The sequence below is a fragment of the Episyrphus balteatus genome, chromosome 4 (assembly GCF_945859705.1).
Source record: "Episyrphus balteatus chromosome 4, idEpiBalt1.1, whole genome shotgun sequence".
NCBI lineage: Eukaryota > Metazoa > Arthropoda > Insecta > Diptera > Syrphidae > Episyrphus > Episyrphus balteatus.
The window spans coordinates 70041245-70063247 of NC_079137.1; the positions used below are offsets into that span (position 1 = coordinate 70041245).

The 22003-nt window shown below is 32.2% G+C and overlaps 1 protein-coding gene across 3 annotated transcripts; it reads left to right on the forward strand.

Moving 5' to 3' along the window:
- The first annotated feature begins 7953 nt into the window (after nucleotides 1-7953).
- On the forward strand, nucleotides 7954-19162 carry LOC129918357 (uncharacterized). Of its 3 annotated transcripts, none has more exons than XM_055998832.1 (9): nucleotides 7954-8341; nucleotides 13607-13671; nucleotides 13743-14186; nucleotides 14250-14433; nucleotides 14490-15219; nucleotides 15276-15416; nucleotides 16857-17727; nucleotides 17785-18432; nucleotides 18501-19161. In XM_055998832.1, exons 2-9 carry the CDS (start codon nucleotides 13620-13622, stop codon nucleotides 18596-18598), a joined length of 3168 nt encoding a protein of 1055 aa, XP_055854807.1. In that variant the 5' UTR covers nucleotides 7954-8341; nucleotides 13607-13619; the 3' UTR covers nucleotides 18599-19161. The 3 variants fall into 3 exon arrangements, with proteins under 3 accessions (XP_055854807.1, XP_055854808.1, XP_055854809.1); XM_055998833.1 differs by lacking the exon at nucleotides 7954-8341 and adding an exon at nucleotides 8522-8545 and having other exon boundaries at nucleotides 18501-19162; XM_055998834.1 differs by lacking the exon at nucleotides 7954-8341 and adding an exon at nucleotides 8887-9061 and having other exon boundaries at nucleotides 18501-19162.
- Nucleotides 19163-22003: the final 2841 nt, after the last annotated feature.

Below are 22003 nucleotides of genomic sequence, written 5' to 3' on the forward strand. Positions count from 1 at the left end.
CAATTTTAGGAGCTCACACGCCGAAAAGGCAATGGTATAAATTTTGTGTAGGTACAGCAAAATACCGCTTGCACTATACACTATCTGTGCAATCATAATTACAGCTTATCAGGACTTCATGCCCTTGTACCTGTACCGCTACCGGTGCCTTTCTGGTGTGTGAGGTCCCTTAAAGGCTTGGCCACACCGGAGGGTATGCGGTAGAGGTACGGGTAGCGGTAACGATATTTGTATGAAAAAAATTCCACATCTGAACGTTGATATGTCAGTTTGGAATTTTTTTCATACAAGTACCGTTACCTCTACCCGTACCGCTACCGCATACCCTCCGGTGTGGCCAAGCCTTAAGGCTACACCACATCGGAGGGTACATATGCGGTAGCGGTACGGGTAATTGTATGAAAAAAAAAATCCACATCTAAACGTTGATGTGTCAGTTTGGAAGTACAAGTACCCGTACCTCCCGACTAACAATTTTGCTTCTATAAAGCTTTACAGATGCTTCTGTTGCTTCTATAAAGCTTTATAGAAGCAAAATTGATAGTTGGGCTTGCGTTCTTTTTCTAACAATAGTCAACTATCGTTGTTATGTCAAAAAATATTGTTGATGTGTCATTGTTCGAAATTGTTGGGTTTTTTACAAATCATTTAGGAACGATTTATTGTTAGATATTGTTAAACTGTCAAACACCAAAAAAAAATTGTTTTGAAAATATTTTTATTTGCATAATTATAACAAAAATAATGTTTTTTTAGTCAAAAAAAATTCTCTTGCATCATAAAATTGCAAAACTCTGTTTTTATTTTCATTTTATTCCGCTTATTTCCAAAAGAAAAAAAATCCTTAAGTTGGTTTTGTAAACAAAACATCCACTTTGACACATCAACAATCTCATGAGTATTCAACTCATATCATGGAGGTGAGTTGGAAATAGTTACGATTTGTAACTATTTGACACTTGAAAACGAGTTTAGGAACGATGTTCATCTGTCAAATAGTTACAAATCGTAACTATTTTGTAGTTTAGGAACGACAAAAGTTAACGATAGTTAACAATAGTTAACTATTGTTAGAAAAAGAACGCAAATCGGTGTGGTCTTTCCTTCAAATGTGGAACTTTTTTCATACATATTCCCGTACCGCTACCGCATACCTTCCGGTGTGGTCAAGCCTTTAAGGGCCAGTATTTAATCCGTGGATCAGCAACTTTTATCTTTAAAATCGGTAATAAAGTTGAAGTTTGGCACTGGTTCAAGCCCTACTAACAATTTTGCTCCTATAATGCTTTACAGAAGCAACAATTGCGTCTGTAAAGCTTTATAAAACAAAAATTGTTTGTCGGGAGGTTGATATATGTAAAAATTACCACATCCATGCTTGAACCGAGGTTGATCCGCACTTAATTGTTGACTTTTTGGTTTGGAGTTGTTGTTGTTTCCACACCTAAACGTTGATGTTCCAGTTTGAATTTTTTTTTCGTCGTTGGTGTAGGACAACCTTAAAGCCTAGTACACTGCTGATGCGAAACGAAATTTTCCATACAAAATTTCGCTAATGAAATCTTGAACGAAAAATTTCGTTTTGCTTTTCGTTTTTTCAGTACGCAGCTCTAGCGAAAAATTGGAGAGTTTTCACTCATTTGTCACTTACTTTTTAATGTCCTTGTGCATTTTTCTTGACCCCAAGAGCATTGTTGACGGTTTTTCACTTTTAATTCATTTATTTCTTGCTTCAAAAATTATTTTCTGTTGATTTTTCTTGAATTTAAATAAATTTTGAATTTTTTTATTTTGACTTTGACAGAATACTCAATGATATTTTTTCGTTAGCATTTTCGTTGTCGACTTTGGAGACTTGAAAGTTTTTCGATTCACATCAGCAGCGTATTAAGCCTAGTTTGCAGATCGGGAAAAAACAAATTTTATCTCTACAATTTTAATCTCTACAAAAAAAATTGTATCCCGCGCAAAATTTTGAAGTTGAAGAAATCAAGTAAATTAACACCCCTATTCTGGCAAACCTCACAAGTCACAAAAACCTCACAAGCTGATCATAAGGGGTATTCTCGATCTGGTGCAACAGTAAATGTAAAATTTTATTTTTTTTACAATAGATCGTGAACGCCCCTCTTCTTATCTATAGTAAATATTGAAGCATATAAATATTTTTTTTTCCTCCACCGTTGCTTCTTCTTTTTTCCATTTTTTATTATTTAATTCTTTGTTTTGTTCGGGTTAATTAATTTTCACTAATTATTTTACATCAAAAGAAACTAAATTACGGGACATATGAGTAGCGACAACCATTATAAACAGAATAAAAAAGACAAACTGTTTATCATGCCATCTGTCAAAAATAATTTTACTCCATAGGGGTATTCACGATCTGGTGCAACAGGCCTAGTAAAAGTGTAAAATTTTATTTTGTTACAATAGATCGTGAATGCACCTCTTCTTATCTATAGTAAATATTGAATGGAATCCATGATATGATTTATATCAGTTTCACTCTTTTTTTTCGGAGTTGTCTTTCCACCGAAGCTTCTTCTTTTGTTTCAATTTTTTTATAATTTCATTCTTTGTTGTGATCGGGTTAATTTATTTTCACAAATTACATCAAAAGAAAAAAAAAAAAAAGAATACCTAAGAATAAAATAAATAAACTGTTCATCATGGGCGACACGCGAAGGCGAGCTGCCATCTGTCAAAAAAATTTTACACCATTGTATTTTTATTTTGCAATAGGGTTAGGGTATAGCAAAAGTGCAAGACCATTGTAAAATTTCAATGCATATATTTTGTTGTTGTAGTGTTGTAAGATTTTACACTTTTGCAATGATACTAAACCAGTTGCACCGGATCGTGAATACCCCTCATGCACGAAGAAAAAATAAGGTATGAACCACCTTATTTCTTGTATATTTAACTTTAATGTAAAGTTTAAATAGGGATGACTCCCCAATAAAATGGAATTTACCTTACTTTTCTAGTAAATTTATAGCTTATGATTAACTTTACAGTAAAGGCTTGGCCACACCGAAGGGTACATGCGGTAGCGGTACGGGTACTTGTATGAAAAAAATTCAAAACTGACACATCAACGTTCAGATGTGGAATTTTTTTCATACATGCGGTAGAGGTACGGGTAGCGGTAACGATATTTGTATGAAAAAAATTCCACATCTGAACGTTGATATGTCAGTTTGGATTTTTTTTTCATACAAGTACCGTTACCTCTACCCGTACCGCTACCGCATACCCTCCGGTGTGGCCAAGCCTTTAAAGCCTTTTTTTGTATGAATTTCTAATAGAAATCACTAGAAAGTTAGGTACATATTTTACCTTAATATAAGGCTGAAAATACTGATTTTTAAAGTAAATTGAACTTCTCTAAGAAAGGTATATAATTTAGTTACAGATTGGATCAAATAAAGTCAATTTCATTTTTATTGATGACATTTTTCTAAATAAAATTGTATGCATTTATCTTACAAAAATTAAAATAAAAAAGTGTAATTATTGAAAAGCATAACTATATAACACGTACTTAATCCTCAAAGCTATTTAGAAGTACGTAACGTATAACCCTGTTATGTTTTTTAATAATTACATTAATTACCTAGTTTATTATAATTTTTGTAAGGTGCAAACAAACAATTTTATTTAGGAAAATATCATCAATAAAAATGGAATTGACTTTATTTGATCCAATTTTTTTCTAATTCTTCATGAATTAATTAGATTGAATGATGTTAATGCATATATGGATACATATATTATTCTAACACAAGAAAAAAATTTGCTATCCGTAATTACGGAGCCAATAACAACGCATAAAAGAAAACAAAAAGTAATGAAAACATTTCACTTCCAAAAGAAAAACACAAATGAAAAAAGAATTTTTTAGATTTTATTTCTTTATTAATTATTCCGCACCCGGACACCTAAAAGCTTTGACAAAAAAAATTTCCAAAACACATGGAAGACAAAATGGCAGACTTCTCATGACAGCAATTAAGAGTTATTACTATGTATAGGGGCAAATTCCTAGAATTAGGTAATATTATTACCTTAGTGTAAGGTAAAACTTATTCATAGAATAGTTAGATTTGTAAAATATGTTTTACTAGAATCTTAAAGTGAAAAGAGTCATACCAAACCCAGCGGTCGGCTCAGAAGTTTTTTCTAAATCGCCAGCTTAACTGAAGCCACCTGTGCGATAACATGAGACAATTTTCAACTATGTCTCCTCCTCTGTGCCACGTAGTTCAGTGTTGTATGTTCTTCTCTCGTTCTTTCTCCCTTTGTCTTTCTGTGTTGTATTAATGTCTTGTGTTGTATCAGCAAAATGGACCTAGATTCCGAAGCTGCAGTGTTTCTAGTCCGGAGATTTATCTTCAGACTAGTTTAATATGTAATGTAATGTAAGAGTCATACACTTTTTTGGATGAAGGTTTACTTTACTCTACGTAAAGAAAATATTGCTACTCGTAAGGTACATACTACTTTATTTTGTTCGCCATAATTGTCTTGCAAACATTACTTTACGGAGCCAAGAAATGTTCAATACGTAAGGTAAATTTTACTTAAAATCTAGGGCTTTTTACTTTAATTTCCCTACTAGTCATATGGAGTATAAAATACTAGATTCATTTTCCTCCGTGTGTATTGTTTTGCAATAGGGTTAGAATATAGCAAAAGTGCAAGACCATTGATTGTAAAATTTCAATCCATATATTAGGGGTATTGACGATCCGGTGTAACAAAAAAGTGTAAAAATGCAAAATTTTGTTTTCTACTACTACAACTACAATAGACAAATTTTGCAATATTGTATTTTATTTTTGCAATAGGGTTGGGGTATAGCAAAAGTGTAAAAGTGTAAAAAAATTGTAGTCTGTATATTTGGTTGTTTTATTTTAAGAAAATGTTACACTTTTGCACTTTTACAACGATACAAGACCATTTGCATCGAATCGTGAATACCCCTATTTTGTTGTTGTAGTGTTGTAAGATTTTACACTTTTGCACTTTTGCAATGATACTAGACCAGTTGCATCGGATCGTGAATACCCCTATAAACTTGATTTTGTGAGGATTTATTTCTCACAAACTTCTTGTTAGCAAAAATCCATCTTTTGTGAGTTGTGATCTCCTTCATAGCAGATCACAAATTCGTAAGTTTTTGTGCAGTGAAAACCTTACAAAAACAAATTCAGCTCAGCTTGTGAGGTTATCATAACTTGTAAGGTTTGCCAGAATAGGGCTGTAAATTTATAAAATTTTGTTCTTCTTTCAAATTAAATTGGATTTTTTTTATTTGATTTTGATCTTTATTTATTTCGTCTTCACTTTCCATGTATTTTATTAAAGAGCCCCCTTAATTTTGTTTGAATATTTTTCAATTTGTTTTATTTTTTTCTCTAGTCACAATTTTGCCAGCAGAATCATATGATTCGAACATTCTTTGTCCACGCAAAATTAAGTGCAGACTATTTCTTTACAGCGGCTCCAAATTTTTAAATTTTTGCGCGTGAAGTGCGTACTGCTTGGAAAAATATTCAAGACAAAATTTGTCCCGAGAAAAAATTTGTATGAAAAATAAAATTTTTCCCGATCTGCATACTAGGCTTTAGACTTAAGGCTTAAGTCAGCTATTACATGAAGCCTCAAGAGGCGCGCCTCTTTTCAAATCTAATGAGTGCAAAAGAGAAAGAAGATAAAACAAAAAATTATCCGACCGGAGAGTCGTGGGCCGAAATTCTGAGACTCTTTTTTGACGTTTCTTTTTCCACTCTTTCTTTTTTCAACATTCCCTTTCATTTCTTTTTGTTTCTTGGTGAAATACAACAACAACAATACTACAATCAAATGAGAAATGTCAAATTTGAGTCTTTGACTCAAGAGGCATCGTGTAATAGTACGCGCCTCACAGAATGATTATCAAAAGAAAATTCGAAAAAAGAGTCAAGCCTCTTTAGGCTTCATGTAATAGCTGACTAACTACATTGGGCTCTTCCCTGCAAACCAAACCTCAGTAGTTTAGGGGAAATTACAACCACCAACAAAGTCTATACTTTGTAGGTGTATGTGTTTCCTTATTTACCAAAATCTCTCCCCTCAAAATATTGTAGTTTTGTTTCTCCTGAAAAAAATAAACTCTTTGGTAAATGGGAGGAAAAGAGAGCGATGTATGCAATGCACAAAGTTTTGTCTCTTTTGTAATGGCGGCGCGCCATTGATTTGACCTTTCCTGCATTTTATATTTTCTAGTGAAACCTTGATAGCCGCAGCAACATATTCGTTAAGAAAAAAAACATTTCTGTGCTCCATTTGATAGATAAATAGAACAATTTAACTTAAAAAATAAATAAAATCTTCTCAGTGTTCTTTGTGAAAACTATTTTCTAAAAAAAAAACAATCTACCGCACAAATTCTTCGGCACGCCACATAAATTCCACCACCATTTCCACCATCAAAATGCACAGCCTCAGCCTTGTGCATTTAGAAAAAAAATGACACAAAAACAACCACCAATTGATTTGGAAAATAAAGGTATGCTGATTATAAAATTGATAAATTATAAAGTTGTTGATTTTTATGTCTTTTAGTGGCGATCAATTCCAGACATCATTGACTGAGTTAACAGCAGCTTCAACATTGAGCATTTACAAAAAAAAAATCAAAACAAGATAAAAAAACTACCACCAAAGTGCAGACTGCAGAGTATTTTTTTCTTTTTCATTTTTCTTAACTGGCCAGGCTACAGTCGCGTGCCCAAGGATCTCTTTTTTTTATTTATTTTTTTTTTTTTTTAAACTATTTTGTGTTTTTCCAATAAAATATTAAAGAATAGTTGTTTAAAAAAATTGTTTGTTTGTTTTGAAGATTTTTTTATTTTCAGATGAAATTAAAATATAGATTTTAGCAGTACGGATATAAACCGATGAAAGTGCTCCAAATAAGTACTTTAAAAGTACAAGTTTCAGTGCTTTTTCTGTAGGTAAAAAAGTACTGCAAAATGTACATCAGAACCACTTCCAGAAGTGCTTCGCTGATGCACTTTTGAAGTACATTTGTCTGTACTATTAATGGAGGGGAAATTTATTTCATCTTGCATGCAAGAAAGAGATAGCTGCTTCACGTATTCTTATATACAGAAAGTATATAACTGAGTTTTTTCCCGGGCTCCTATCTTTTTTCAGTGGAAAAGAAGTACTTCTTTTACGTACATATTTCACCGGTTTTTTCTGTAGTTCTGCGTTTGCTGGGAAAGCAACACAACGTCAAAATGAGACGGTGGAGTAAGTCCAATGTGAACACCGTCTTACATTGAGTTATGGTAGCTGCGTTCCTTTGGAAATATTTATCTACTTTTTAGTACTTAAAGCTGCTTTGAACTACTTGTTCAGTATAGCAAAGTAGATCAAAGTAGTTTTAAGTACTAAAAAGTAGATAAATATTTCCAAAGGAACGCAGCTGGTATCAACCTACTAAATTTTAAAGTCATGTTCACACGAGTATGAAAAACTTTAATCACACGTGTTTAATAATATTTTTTCTACATTTTTCATCGCTTGTTCCTCCAAGCTTAATTTTGGCATTTCGAATATATGAAGCTGGAAACAAAAATGATTTTTTTATTGAGCTTTCTCCAACTCAGCTGAAATTCTTCAATACATTTTAGCTCCGGTTAATTTTTGACAGAATTTTGCCTGAGAGTTAAAATTTAGTTTGCGTAATAGGAATAAAATGGCGAATATTAATATTTAAAAAAAAAAAAATTTGTCAACATTCCTTGTTAATTATTTTCGTCTTCATATCCACGCCACCTTTAAAAAAAAAAACATGTACACATCTTGTTTTCTTTCATGCCTGCTGTACAAAGCCATATTTCGGCCATTTTGTTTCGTTAAATTTTTCTTTTCGGCAAGACTGTCAAGTCAAGTCAACTTCATCACGCGTCGCTCATTGGCCAAGCGACTGTGCGACATTTTAATAAACGGACAAGAAAAAATTTAACAAAAAAAATTTTACTTTGGTTTCTCTTTATACTTTTTTGCATCTTCTTATATTTATTTCCAAATATATTATCACAAATAATATCCATCGTATTATAAGTGTTTCAAAAACATATTCAACAACTGAACTTAAATAAATGTGAATGCAAATAAAATCCAATTTGATAAAGTGAAAATTTTCGCGCTATTCTCCACACACATACAAAACACAGTCAAGGGGGGATACCGACGAAAACTGATTGAAAAAATAGTAAAATAAAAAAAAAAACCATTTATAGTGTTTTGAATAACAAAGTTGCATATTTAAAACATTTGCCAGGTTGGTTAAATTATTTTATATAAATTTATTTCTTTAATAAATTAATCATTGTCTGTTTTTTCCTTAAATTTTTGAGGCAAAAGTTGAGTTGGATATTTCTTGTTTTTTTTTTTCATCTTGCTTGGTTTTCTTCTCTGACAAAAGTGCAGCAGCAAAATCCAACGAAAGTCGACGGACGACGCGCGTACTTTTTAGATCTAAATTGTAATTAAAATTAATTTTAAATTATTTAGCTAATAGTTTACTTTAAATAGATTTGAGAAATAGTAAAAATGCCGCAAGAGGCGCATTCGAAAAAGTCTTGCACTTAGTTCTTGGTTGTTTTTGATAAGAAAGAGTGATTCTAGACAAATTGGAAAGAAAATTTGGCGGGTGAAAATTCTTTATATACTTTTGCCGCGGGGCTCCCGTCCATTTGATAGGAAATGTATATCTATCAAATTAATATTTGACAACTCCAGTTGTCAGTTTTTGTGCTGGCTACTAGTTTGCTTGCTAGCTTGCTTGCTAGTGATGTGTTGTTATATTTTTTTTTTCTTTGCTTTTAATCTAGTTTCGCCAAGTTGTATTAATTTTGGGTTAATTTTAAAGAGAACTTATATAAACTTACAAAATGCCGTACAGAAATGAATAAAGTTTGTCTTTAGTTTGCGTGGATTATGAAAAATTCCAACCCTAACAAAATGGCAATAGTTTTAGGTTGAGGAAGAAAGATTTTAGGTACCTAAACATAACCTAGTAAAATTAAAAACAAATGGTTTCGTGGGCACTTACGTGCTGGGAACTGTACTTTTTTTATGCAGATTGGAAACAGGCTTTTTTCATGATTTAAAATAAATCAATTGGAAAGTCTAAATAACATTGCTTGCTTTTAAGGAAAAGGTACATAGGTACTATTTCTGAATTTTACTCTTTCCTAACGTGTTCATAGGCATTTTATTCTACCTACAGCTACAGCAATACCTATATCCATTGATTATTTACATCTGTTTTTATCCCTCACAAACACTAAATTGTAGCCTAACGAATTTGATTTCTTTAATAATGATGCAAACAGTTTTTGAATTGCAAAATATGTATCTATTATTTATTATGGAACATATTTTGCTTTATAATCAAGCAACATTATTTTGGTGGAAACTGTAATTAATGCAACTTAAAACTGCAGATTTTAAATAATAACGATACCAAATAAATGGTTTACATAAACTTTTATGTATTGCAAAGGAATGCCTATCTTATTGCCAACCACTTTATCGGGATCATAACACAGGCACACAAAAAAAGTGGCATATAGGTACTATCTTCCGATATGTATTTGGACCCGCTGAATCCGAATTTCACCCTCCAGTTTTGAGTAGAATGCAAACAAACTTAAAAAAGGTAGTTTTTTGCGTTTTCTGTTTTTTGCATTTTTCTCAAAACTGGAGGGTGACCGGGTAAAACGCACTTGAAATTCTTATTCAGTGGGTCGAAAAGCATATAGAAAGATAGGTCTGGTCTAAAGTGCATGCCACTTTTTTTTTGGTGTAATTGAAAAAAAAAAACTAACTTTAAAGTGCCCACACTGTGTGACTCGTACTCGTACTTCTAAAAAGATAAATCAAAGTAAAAACTAACCGTCGGAATTTTCCTTTTTATCAAAGCTATTGGAAAAATGGTTGATCAATCCCTTTCTACATGAGAGCGACCAACGAATGTAGTTCAGTTAAAGCGAAAAAATCTAAAAAAGTTGTGACGTCAGCTAAGTTTGGATGCAGTTTTGAAGAGAAGTTTATTCTGAGTTTGAAACTCACTTTGCGTATTAATTGGTCTTGTGGGGCGTCCGCCATTTTGAAAAACGCGACGGTCTCAATATCTCGAAAACGACTTGTTGCACATCAAATATGTACCTAATTTTTAGTTATTTCACAAATAACTCTAACAGTTATACAAACGTAGGTGCTGTAACTTTGAAAATATTACTCCCATAAGAAAATAATGTACTAGAGAAAAAAGATAATTATATTTCCAATCGTAAATGCCCTTGCAAATTTACAAAAAAATGTGGAATATATAACAAACGAAAGGTACAAACATGTTGAGGAATATTGGCGACTTCCGGCTTCCGTTATACAGAAGAGCGCAAACACAAAATAACGTTCTTTACAAAGGACTTCAAATGTTTAATCTTCTTGCTAGAAATGTTAAAGCTATAACAATATTGAATTAATTTAATTTTAATTATTTAATTTAATTTAATTAAACATTAAAAGAGCTTTGATTTTGGAAATTTTTTTAAGTAAAACTCCTTAAGTTTCATTGAAATTAAATTTTTAGTACAAATGGAATTTAATTCATTTCTATTAAGCTTAAAAATAATCCAAGGAAAAAATAAGCCTCAAATTAAGCGAGCAAAATAATAGCAGTGATTTTATTTTTCTATTAAATTTAAATAAAACAAGGGCGAAAATAGTTTAATTAAACGGTTTTTTATTAGAGAAAAGGTAGTATTTGCTCCCATGATCGGTTTTTTTTAATTACCGCTTCGCAACGACCTTTCATGAAGTCTTAAAGTCCCTGAGATCTTTGAATTGTTATAGATCACCAAACCAGCTCAGTAACGGTTAATAACTCCCGTTATTTTGAGTTTTGGCTTTAGACACATCTCTTTTTATATACCCCCAAAGTTTCTAGAAGGGATTGAGGTCTGAAAGACTGAGCAGGTCACTTTATGACCCCAATTTTAGTATCTTGAAACCATTGCTTGGCTGCTCTGCTGATGTGCTTTGGGGAATTATGCTCTTGGAAGACCCATTTAAGCTTCATTTGGTGTCGAAGTAATAACACCATAATGTTTTGCAAACTATTCAGGTGCCAGAGCTGGTTAATTACAGTTTTGATCCAACGTATTAGGCCAAGTCCATAGTAGCAGAAGTATCCCCAAAACTTAATTTTAAACCCTCTTTATTCTCTTGAATATTCTCTGGACTGATGAGAGAAAATTGGTTCTTTATGTCATTTAGGGTCTCGGCAATTTGTGTAACGACCACGGAAAACGAAATTCAAAACTAGATACATTACAAAAACTAATTAACTAGGAGGGTCCAGTATAAAGTTTTGGGGATATTTCTGCTACTATGGACTCGGCCTAATACGTTGGATCAAAACTGTAATTAACCAGCTCTCTTTATAAGGGTGAAAATATTTTTTTTCGGAATTGTGAATACAATATTGGAATTCCTCGGAATATTCTACATCAATTTCATACTTGATTCTCTATAAAATATTGTGACCGAAAAAAGTTCTAGCGACATGAAAAAGTATAAACCAAATTCGCACCCGTGTGCCTATAACGTCACAAAAAAGAGGTGTGCCTACAGAGGGTTAATTTCAGGCTTATTTTGTCTTTGGATTATTTTTAAGCTTAATAGAAATATGTAAATTAAATTCCATTTATACTAAAAATTAAATTTTAATGAAACTTAAGGAGTTTTACTTAAAAAAATTTCCAAAATCAAAGCTCTTTTAATGTTTAATGCTTTATTTAAAATATTTTTCAAATCGCTGCAATTTGTTGCTCGCAGCTGTATCTATAACATTAACGGTCTGAAATTTCAATTCGCTATCTTAACCGCAAGAGGATGCTAGTAACAGTTAAATTTTTAGGTTTTGTAGGTAATCTTGATTTTTTTTTTCATTTTTTTTTTTTTAATTTTTATTTAAGTTTCACTTGTCTATATGAAACACATAAAATATTTTTTTTTTTTCGAAAAAAAGGGAGAAATAATTAATATACTAAATAACACTGGTCGGCAACGAAAATGGAGCTTGAACCGAACCATACTTTTCTAAACGACTTTTGTGTGCTGATTCCAAATCTGAAGTCAAAATTTCACTGGCACGTCAAGTTTTCGAAATATTTAAATATTGACAGGTCAAAAACGCGTTTTTGTGGTACTTTTGGAGTTGAATTTCATCACCGTTAAATTTTTTTCGCAAAACTACATAATGCAATATTTAAAATCCATATTTTATCGTCTTAAATACGTTTATTTTTATTTTCAAAATTATTTTTTTCTAAAAGATATTTGGTATAGAAAGGTATGATATCTCATAATCTTGGTGGTTAATGTAACTTATGGTTTTTGAAGCAGATTTGAAGTAAATTTCAGTTTTCGACTCCTGATTCGGTTGAAAAAATAGCAAAATATTACGGAAAAATAATATTTTTAGATCAAATGTCAAAAAACATTTCATTTAAAATTAGTTTTTGGGACTTTATAGTAGCTAAAATTGTGATGAGCACAGCTCAAAAACTAGACGTGATGGAAAAAATCTGTAAACTGTTTTGAATTCAGCACACTCAAGTTTATTACAATCACCTTACAGAGTTCTTGCTCCCGACTTTTTTTGTTTTTTTTTTTTTGCCGACCAGTGTAATAAGCAAAATGTGCAAATAAAAAGTCTGTGTACCACCTGTTGACGAAATTTACTTGGGAGTGTCCCCAAAAATTATTATTTTGATATTTTCAGAATAAGTATAACAACCATAACTTTCAAGCAATTTTTAACTTAAAATTAAAAAAAAAAAAAAATAAACATAAACTGATGTTTGATTTTGGGAACCCAACCTTTATTTGTAAAATTAGAAAAAGAATAATTTAAGCCATCATTTTGCAATTCAAAAATATGAAAAGGAAACGTAATTTTTTTAAGCTTTTAAATACGGGAAAAAAATTTTAAATATTGAAATACATGAGAATTTTTGAAGAGTATAAAAAAAGCAAATGTATTTCTTATTTTTATGAGAAATTTTGCGAAATAATTTTTAAAAATATTTTTTCCGTATTATTGGGATCAAGTTTAATTATTATTTCAATAATTTTTTTTTTCAAAATTGGAAAATTCATGCATTAAATGCATTAAATTTTAAAGGTTCCGGTTATTGAAGCAATTTTTTATTAAAGTAGTTGCAATCTGTTAAGTCATTAACTGAAAATTCAGAAATCAAGAAATTGTTTATATGACAAGAAAGATTCAAAAATAAATTTTTATGAATTTGTCCAAAATTACAAATACATATATATATATATTGCTTCAAATACGAAAATTAAAGTGAACTTAAATTTTTAAGTTCAAAACGTTTAAAAGCGATCTGTTGTTCTTTTTGCAACAAAACAAAAATTATTTTTAAGTATATGAAAACACGCAATTCCAAACTTTAAACTTATTTTCGTCGTTGATAGTTTTTAATTTTAATTATTGTATCATTTTCCTCCAAAGAAATCCATAAATCATGGTTGGAATAGACCCATCCGATATCGGAAAACATCAGAAACTGATAAAAAGTAAGTTTTTTAAGACTTCCACATCAAAATTTCATTCATCATATAATTTTATTACTCTACCATCTATAAAGTCGCTCAAGAAGACATGTCACAAATCGATGTGCTTGTATGTGGTCGTTGCTTGGGCGTCTTCCATTTTGTTGAAGAATTTAAAGATCATAAGCGTTTCGCATGCGACAAAGAGACACAAATTCGTGATGGCCCCGATACGAAACCAAAAATCTGGGCATTTCTCTTATGGAAAGCAAGCCAATTAAATAATAAAGACAACAACAACAGCAGCAATAATAGCAGCTTCAACAGTAATCTAACATCTGGCAATAATCAACAACAAAATTCATGGGCTCTCTATCAAACATGGGTGAAAATGGAAGAGAGCATTCGCGAAACATGGATTGTAGCTGGCAAGACAATACAATCTTTTGCTAAAATGGGTCATGGTGGTTTACAAGAGATGCCCGTAAAAATTACAAAAACTGTTGTTGATAATGCAAATACTAATCCTGAAGTTAAAAGTTTGTTTTTAAGTTTTTTTTTTTTATAAACTCGATTTGATTTTTCTTCTTTCAATTTTAAAGAACCAACGGTTCCATTAAGTAAACCAATTTTGACCAACGTAAAGCCGCCGATCGTTACAAAAAAACAAGATGAAGAAAATGATCTCTCACCGATCCGCAGTGCGGTTGTTAAAAAACCACCACTACCCGTACAACAGGTCCCGAATAAATTGGTAACAAGTACACCAATTCAAAGAGTTCCAAAGTAAGTTTGAAGAGTAATCATTACAAATTTATTTTATTAATAAAATGGTTTTTTAGCCGTCGTGCCAAGCGAACTATTCCAAATGCAAATGGTGAAACCGAAGAAGAAGTCGTTGAAAAAATCGTCGCTAAACGTTTTAATCCACGCAGAAAAATGCATGAGTACTTAGTTAAGTGGGAATCGTGTTCGCATGAGCACAATACTTGGGAACCACAAGTTCATTTGGAAAATGTGCCACAAATTTTGGAAACTTTTGAGAAACAACTTGCCCGTCAAAAGGAACAACGAGCTGCCCAACAGGCCAAACAACAAGCAGCAAGTCTTGCAGCCGCTATTAAAGTCGTTGACTTAAAAAAAGATGTCATAAAAGACCCAAATAAAATAGAAGATACACCCAAATTGAATCTATCATCACCAGGCAGTGATTCAAGTCGTTTATCAAGAACATCTAAAAGTAAAGCCCTAGATCAAGTAAAACAATGGTGTGCCGATGAAGCAGTCGAACAGAATACTCCTTCCACTGGTGCCACAAGTATGGCAGCTACACCAGTTCAAATACAAACTCCACATCCTGTATTGCCTCCTCAAGTTGGTTTTGGTGGCGGCGGTGGTGGAAGCAATTTGGCACTAAAAAGAAAATTAGATGATAGTGATTTTGATGATTCGGCAATGATTGGCGATGAGGATTTGGAAGAAGATCTTATTCCTTCTCATACAGTGAAAAGGATGAAAAATGGCGATACTGTGTCGGTTAAAGTTGAGACCAAAAATGAAAGAGCAGTTGAGGTAAGTCTATAATAAAATTTTATTTGCTCTTTTGATTAAAACCTTTTTCCTTGCAGTCTAAAGTAATAAAGGTCAATGGAAATATTAAAAATCCTCCTACATCTGAATCATTTTCTGCTGATGTAATCATTACCCAGGATACACAAACTTCTGGAGTTGTCAAAAAAGCTGGTTTTAATGGCGCAACAACAAACAATGTAAGTAGCTTTATTTTATAGTTGTAGTACAGTGCATTTATGATGTTCATATATGGGCATGGGCAACCCAGCAGTTTGTAACACCCCCAAATTTGTTAAGCTCATCCGATAGAGAATTGGATGACTATCATAATCCTGATTTTTCACTCTCGTGAAATTCACCTTTTAGCCGACATTTTGGATTTTAGTTTTTATTAAATATCTCGACTTCTGTTCGTCCTTGGTAAAAGTTGGTTATACAAAAAATGTTACAATCAAATTTCGCGTCTTTTATGTTAAGAGTACTTTTTTGATATTCTGAATATTAAAAAAGTTACAAGCCAAAAAAGTAGAAAAAAGATATTTTTTTAAGTTTTGATAACTTTTTATGATAATTATGAAAAAAAAACCTTCCGAGAAAAGATTGTTCACCTTAAAATTCTTTACAACTTTTTATTGTACCGCTATAAATACAAAAGTTATTAATACTTTTTTGTCTGTTTTTTCTTAATTTGTTGAAAACCAAATCTTGAATTTTAAATGATAAGTAAGTATTTTATAGCCTTGTGTTACAAGAGAAAATTCAAGACGTGCAACTATTTTATTTTTAAGTCTCTTCATTTGGTAAAAAAGAGGTATTTTTTAACAACCAACTTACCTATAATGAAGAGAAGTCGAGATATTTATTAAAAACTCAAATCCAAGAATTTCACGAGTACGAAAAATCAGGGTTATGATATTCACCCAATTGAGGAACGTTTTTTTCAAAACTCAACAAATGTTTTTTTCACGCTTTTCAGGAGAAGGTTTTTTGTTTCCCATTTGAATACAAACGCAAATTTTCAAAAAGTTAAAACGATGAGTTGTTCTTTCTTGCAAAGGTAACTCAACCTTTATTTTCAGATTTGAAGCGATTTGTCTATATTTTGAACATGAAAACACCGCATTTTTTTTTCAAAATAAAACAAATCCAAAAGTACACTTTTTTCTATCTAACGTTATAATCATAATGTATAATGTATGTACCAATGAATAACTAAAACCAATCAATCCATGTAAAAACTACATTATTATCAAGGCAAAAACCTGCAATTTTGTTTAGTTTTGCAAAACGTCGAAGTATTTGGTTGAGTTTTGCTAAACCTCCATACTTTTTGTATTGGTTTTGTTGAGTTTTGAAAAAACAATTTTCTTAAATATTTTTTTCAATAAAAACTATCAGCTTTTATATTTTTTTATTTCGTCATCTTGTGCGCCTAGTCATTCCAAAAATATGGATACCAATATCTCATTTTTGAATTTTTGGCGTTTGTTGAGTTTTGAAAAAACGCTCCTAAATTCTATAACGAATGAGCAAACAAGATTTGGGGGTGGTACAAACTGTTGAGTCAAATTATAAATACACTGGACTATTGATCTTTAATGTCTCTCTAAACAATCAAAATATTTTTTTTTTTGCAGTCTTCTCCTAAAACCGAAGCTCACATTCGCTTACTTTCAAGAGGTGAAACAAATAGTGGCATTGTAAGAATGGGAAGTGAAGCTGCTGTTACTTTAGCTGCAAACACTATTGAAAACGGCCCAGTTACAAATAACCAAAGCCCAACATCAGCTGCAACCGCAGCACAATCATCATCCTCTCCGAGTGCAATATTGAATACAATTCATCGTACTCAAATGAATAAATCGCTCCCAACGAATCCATTGTCAAGCATTGGTAACATACAAATAACCCAAGTTCAACAATCATCGAACACAATGAGGAGCTCGAGTCCAAGACTTATCAATAGTCAAACTACAATTGCACGCACTACATCATCGACAACATCAACAGGAGGTTATCATCATCAACAACAACAGACCAGAATTCAACAGAACACACCCAAAACTGTACAGACAAACACACGTGTGCTACAGAGCCAACCACGAACGGCGACCATTGCTCAAAGAAAATCTCAATCGCCAGGTATTCAGCAGACATCGCCAACATCGGGTAAAATGATTATTCCACGTGGCAAGGTAGCCAATACAACACAACCATCGCCAGTTATGCGAACTCAAACACCAGAGCAAAAGATTTTACAACTCTCAAAATCTGGCGATTTGAAAGTTACCAAGAAAATTATGTCGAAAGAAACGACAACAAAACAACATCAACTTGCACGCAGTCACCAATCACAAGTTCAGATTCAAAAGGTGCAACAAATTGCTCCACCAACGCGACATGTTGGAGCGCCGAAACAAAAGCAGTCACAAGTTAAGACTGCTGTTATGGATGTTTCATCGTTTAATAGTGACGAACATCAGCCAGCGACGTTGTGTCCAATTACAGGTATGGATAATTTCATCTCAGAAAGAATCTTTCCTAATTCTCTTTTTTTTGTTTAAGGTAAAATACTTGGTCATGTAGAAGGAACAGAAATGCATGAAGAACAACAGCAACACCATCAAATCACAACGATGCAATCTGGTGTTTTGCAAACGCAATTGCTTACTACCGCCGACCACCACCAGCAACAACAACACCATGAACAGGCTGATTTCCAAGAAATGGAGCAATCTGGTAATCTCTTGCAACTTGCCGGCGATCAACAACTCATGACCAACGAAGATGGCTCACCATTGCTTGTGACTGGTGAAGATGGTACAGTCTATCAAGTAGCTGGCAAGAATGCCGAGGGTCAAACAATACTTGTAGCCCAAGGGGCTGATGGGGAACAGCAATTTGCCTATGTAGCTGCTGCTGATGGTGACGAAAATAATGTACTCACCCTGGACAATGCTGTTGCAGAAGCTGTGGCACAACTATCGCCCGAACAACAAGCTGAAGCGCTGGCCGCCGCTGCTGCTGAATCTGGCCAGTATATTTTGAAACAAGATGATGGTCATGGAGGCGAACTGGTTAGTATGAGCGAAGCAAACGAAATGAATCCCGCGCAACAAGGTCAACTGTGCATTCAGACAGGCAGCGAAAGTGGAGAATCACAAGATCAAAATATACCCGCTGAAGTTGTTCAAGCTGATCTCCCATCACCTGGTAAGTTTTTATCATTTTCAGTTATATCCTTTAGTTAATGTTTTTCTAATTTTATTTCTTTTTTTAAGGCGGAACAAGACGTGTGGTCCTTTTACTGCAAGATGGTACGTTTATGATAACTCAAATGCAAGACGACGAATACAAGTCTCTAAATATAGCGTCATAATGTAACTAGGTGTCACTTTTATCATGTAAAACTTAAGTAGGTTTATAATAATTTAAAGATTTAAGTATCGTGTTAGATCCCATTTCTTCCTGCTTCCCAGATATATAGTACATATACATAAAATATGCACACACACACACACAGTATATGTTTTGTATACCTTGTTTGTTTATCCTTCTCTTCATTAATTATATCGCCGCAAGCTCTTTCGCTAGACAAAATTTTTGTTGTATATATTTCTGTTGGCGAAAGAACTCAGTGTCCCCTTTTTAGGATTCATTTATTTCTTAAAAAAATAAAAGAAAAGGAAACTCACTTTTCTTACCCAAATGCATAATGGGTAAGCAATAAAAAAAAAGTTATGTTTGTTTTATATTCTTAAATAAATTAATGTCTTTCGAGATATTTATAATAAATTGACCCCGCGATATAAAAAAAATGTACTACAAGTAAATTGTAATCATATTATTTCCTTTTTTTATTATTTTTTATTAACTAAAACAAAGTTTTTCCCCTATTATTTCATTCAATTCAATTAAAAATTTAAACAAATTGCAAATCAAGATTTATATTGTTTATTTTTTTGAAATTTAGATTAAATCGATTTTTATTAAATAAAACAAAATATAAAAAAAAATAATAATAATATTAATGGAAAATTTAACTGTTTAACATTCATCGTTAAATGAAAAATATATAAATATATTAATGTATAATTTTAAAGTAAGGAATAAAAGAATATTAATAAAAAAAAAAACAAATTGTATTCATTAAAATGATTGTTTGTTTGTTTTGACTTGTTTTAAACTTTGCTGGGCTGGCGATTCCAAGGAGGCTAAAAAAAAAAAAATAATCTATGGCTTATTGATTTATCAAGGTTTTGTCGAAGCAAAGTTTGTTGAGCAAAATGTTGGAATACATTTTAAACACGAACGCTATTTCCTCGTATTGCCATATAAGATAAATCACAGAGTACGATTTAATTGTCATTTTTGTATGAGATTTTTTGTTTTGCTTCAGAATCAGCAGCGTAATTGTCTTTAACTGAAACATTGAGTTAAATTTACGGAACATTATAAGGTTACTGATACTCTAGGTAAAAACAAATCAGTTCCATTCGAATCCAATTGGTACAAAACTTCACTTTATTGTGAATTTCACGTGAAAATTTTTCCAGCGGAATATTTTTGTTCATCTAGTTTAGAATATTTAAAGCTATTGCGAGTTTCACCTGAAGGGAATTAACAATTAACATTTTCGGCTAAACTGGTATTTTTGTTCATCACAAAATTTTAAGTGAAAAAAAAACTACTAAATGTAGGTATTTTTACCGGACTACGGCAAAGTCAAGAGGAGGTTTATGTATTTCACCGCTATGTTCATCTGTGACATCATTCCTTAACTTCTTGTAATTTGACAAATGAAGTATCGTTGGAAGCATTGAATATAAAATTACATTATAATTATTTTAATTATTCAATGGTTGGAAGCGTCTTGCTCAGTCGAATATGGCGCCCTCTAGATGCATAAGTGAAACATTGTTTTGAGTGCACAGCGGTTATGTAAATACTTTATCGTGAAATTATAACCCCAAAATATCTAAAATAAAAAATAAGTTCAAAAACTAAAGCCTGACTACTCCAAAATCACGCTATAAAAATTATGATTTATGAAGGAATGGTGAGTAAAGACCACATAACAATTTTAGATGAGAATATTTTCTTTTTTCATACTTTTTAGGACGGGACTTTAGAGTAGTCAGTTTAAGTTTTTGAAACTATTTTTCATGTATCCTTGTCAGTCTTCACTCCCGAAAAAGAAATTAAAGTGAGTGTTGAAAATCTAAATTGAATCCAACATTGCCCCATTTTATACCTCGTATATTTTTAATGCGAGTAAATCCCTTTGATTCTCCTCTAAGTAAAATCATGCCTTAAATTACGATTTTCTCTCTTCAATTCTCTCCGACGCGTCGGTTGTGAGTATTATTACAGAAGAAGCTATGCATAACATTTTATCTTCTATTTCTCCGAATAGTCGGCCTTTTCACGAAATCCGTATTCGTATAGCAAATTTGCTACTAATTCCGAAAGAAAGAATCACAAAATTTGTTCGTAATGGAAAATATCATACAAATCGTCATTACGAACATATTCTGAGATAGGGGTTTCCGGTATTTGTGGCAAATCTACGATGCGAATAGTTTTCATGATAAGGCCGAGTAAAAAAATTCGTTTTCAATTCTTCCGGAACGAAATACTTACATAATTCCGCTCCAATTTGGTTGCAGAAACCGTTACGGAAAGCTTTTGGCAATCGGAAACGATTTACGAAAATTTAACTTTCGGAATTCTCATTCCAAAAGTAGTAGACATCTTTCCGATTTAGAAATAAAAAAAATCGTTTGAAATTCTTTTTCCTTTCGTAACGAAACACTCTCTAGCGAGGTATTATTTTCCTGGTCGCTATAACTGGCCCCTAATTGCCAGTAAGTATTTGTTATTGGACTCTCTGTTAGATTTTACTGACTGGACTCCGAAGTCCCAAGACAACACGGCAATTAGAAAACTTTGTTACAATGGATGCCCTTATAGCTTTTTTCGTGATTCGTTACAAATCTACGAAACCAATGGAATTCATGTTGTGGTTGAATAACTTACCTACTATGAATTTGAGTACCCGTTACTCACGTTGTGAAAAAATTGTACTTACTTTTAACATTCATTTTGTTTCAAATAATCTAGACAAATAATAAACTGAAACCCAAGTGAAGTACGAAGTATAATTTTAGCATGTACTCTAAGATGTAAGCATATTGCCTACATTTAAGGGGAAAGTCAGCTCAGCAGATTTGTATGCTGGTGTTTGCTGAACAGTTCTTTTTATTTATGTTTATAAAAATTAAGGAAATTGACCACTATATTCGGCACTAGCGAGGTATCCGTCGGTCGGGTCCATCTGTTGTCTAGCAGCCTAAACTATCAATATCCGTTGCACGAGTTTAAAAAACTTTGAAGCCGTTTTTCTCAAAACTACAATTATGCAGATTCGATATAATATCGCAAAGTAAACTTATAACCCTTGTTTACTTTGCATAACATTGCAACAGTATATTTTTTTTTAATTGAAAATCCACATCGAACGACAGTTAATATAATTTAGCATAAATACTTTTGGTTCATTCTCCTTGCTAATTTTAACACTATGCCATTGCTTAAAGCGAATATCACAGATTCGTATTAAACTCATTTCGAGAAAAGTTAAATATTTAAACATTAGACTTAACATGCAAATCGTCGATTTTCTAAAAGAAACACGTTTTGTTTTTGTCTATCGTAAAATATTATTCAACAAATAAAATTGAAACAAAAAATTAAATGCCACAAACTGGAAATATGTATCAAC

Bases quoted from the DNA above. Each gene is read 5' to 3' on its own strand.
- LOC129918357 (XM_055998832.1), top strand. From the start codon at position 13,620: ATGGTTGGAATAGACCCATCCGATATCGGAAAACATCAGAAACTGATA. The intron at 15,220-15,275 runs GTAAGTCTATAA...TTTTCCTTGCAG, and splicing joins AAAATGAAAGAGCAGTTGAG to TCTAAAGTAATAAAGGTCAA. The intron at 17,728-17,784 runs GTATGGATAATT...TTTTTGTTTAAG, and splicing joins GACGTTGTGTCCAATTACAG to GTAAAATACTTGGTCATGTA.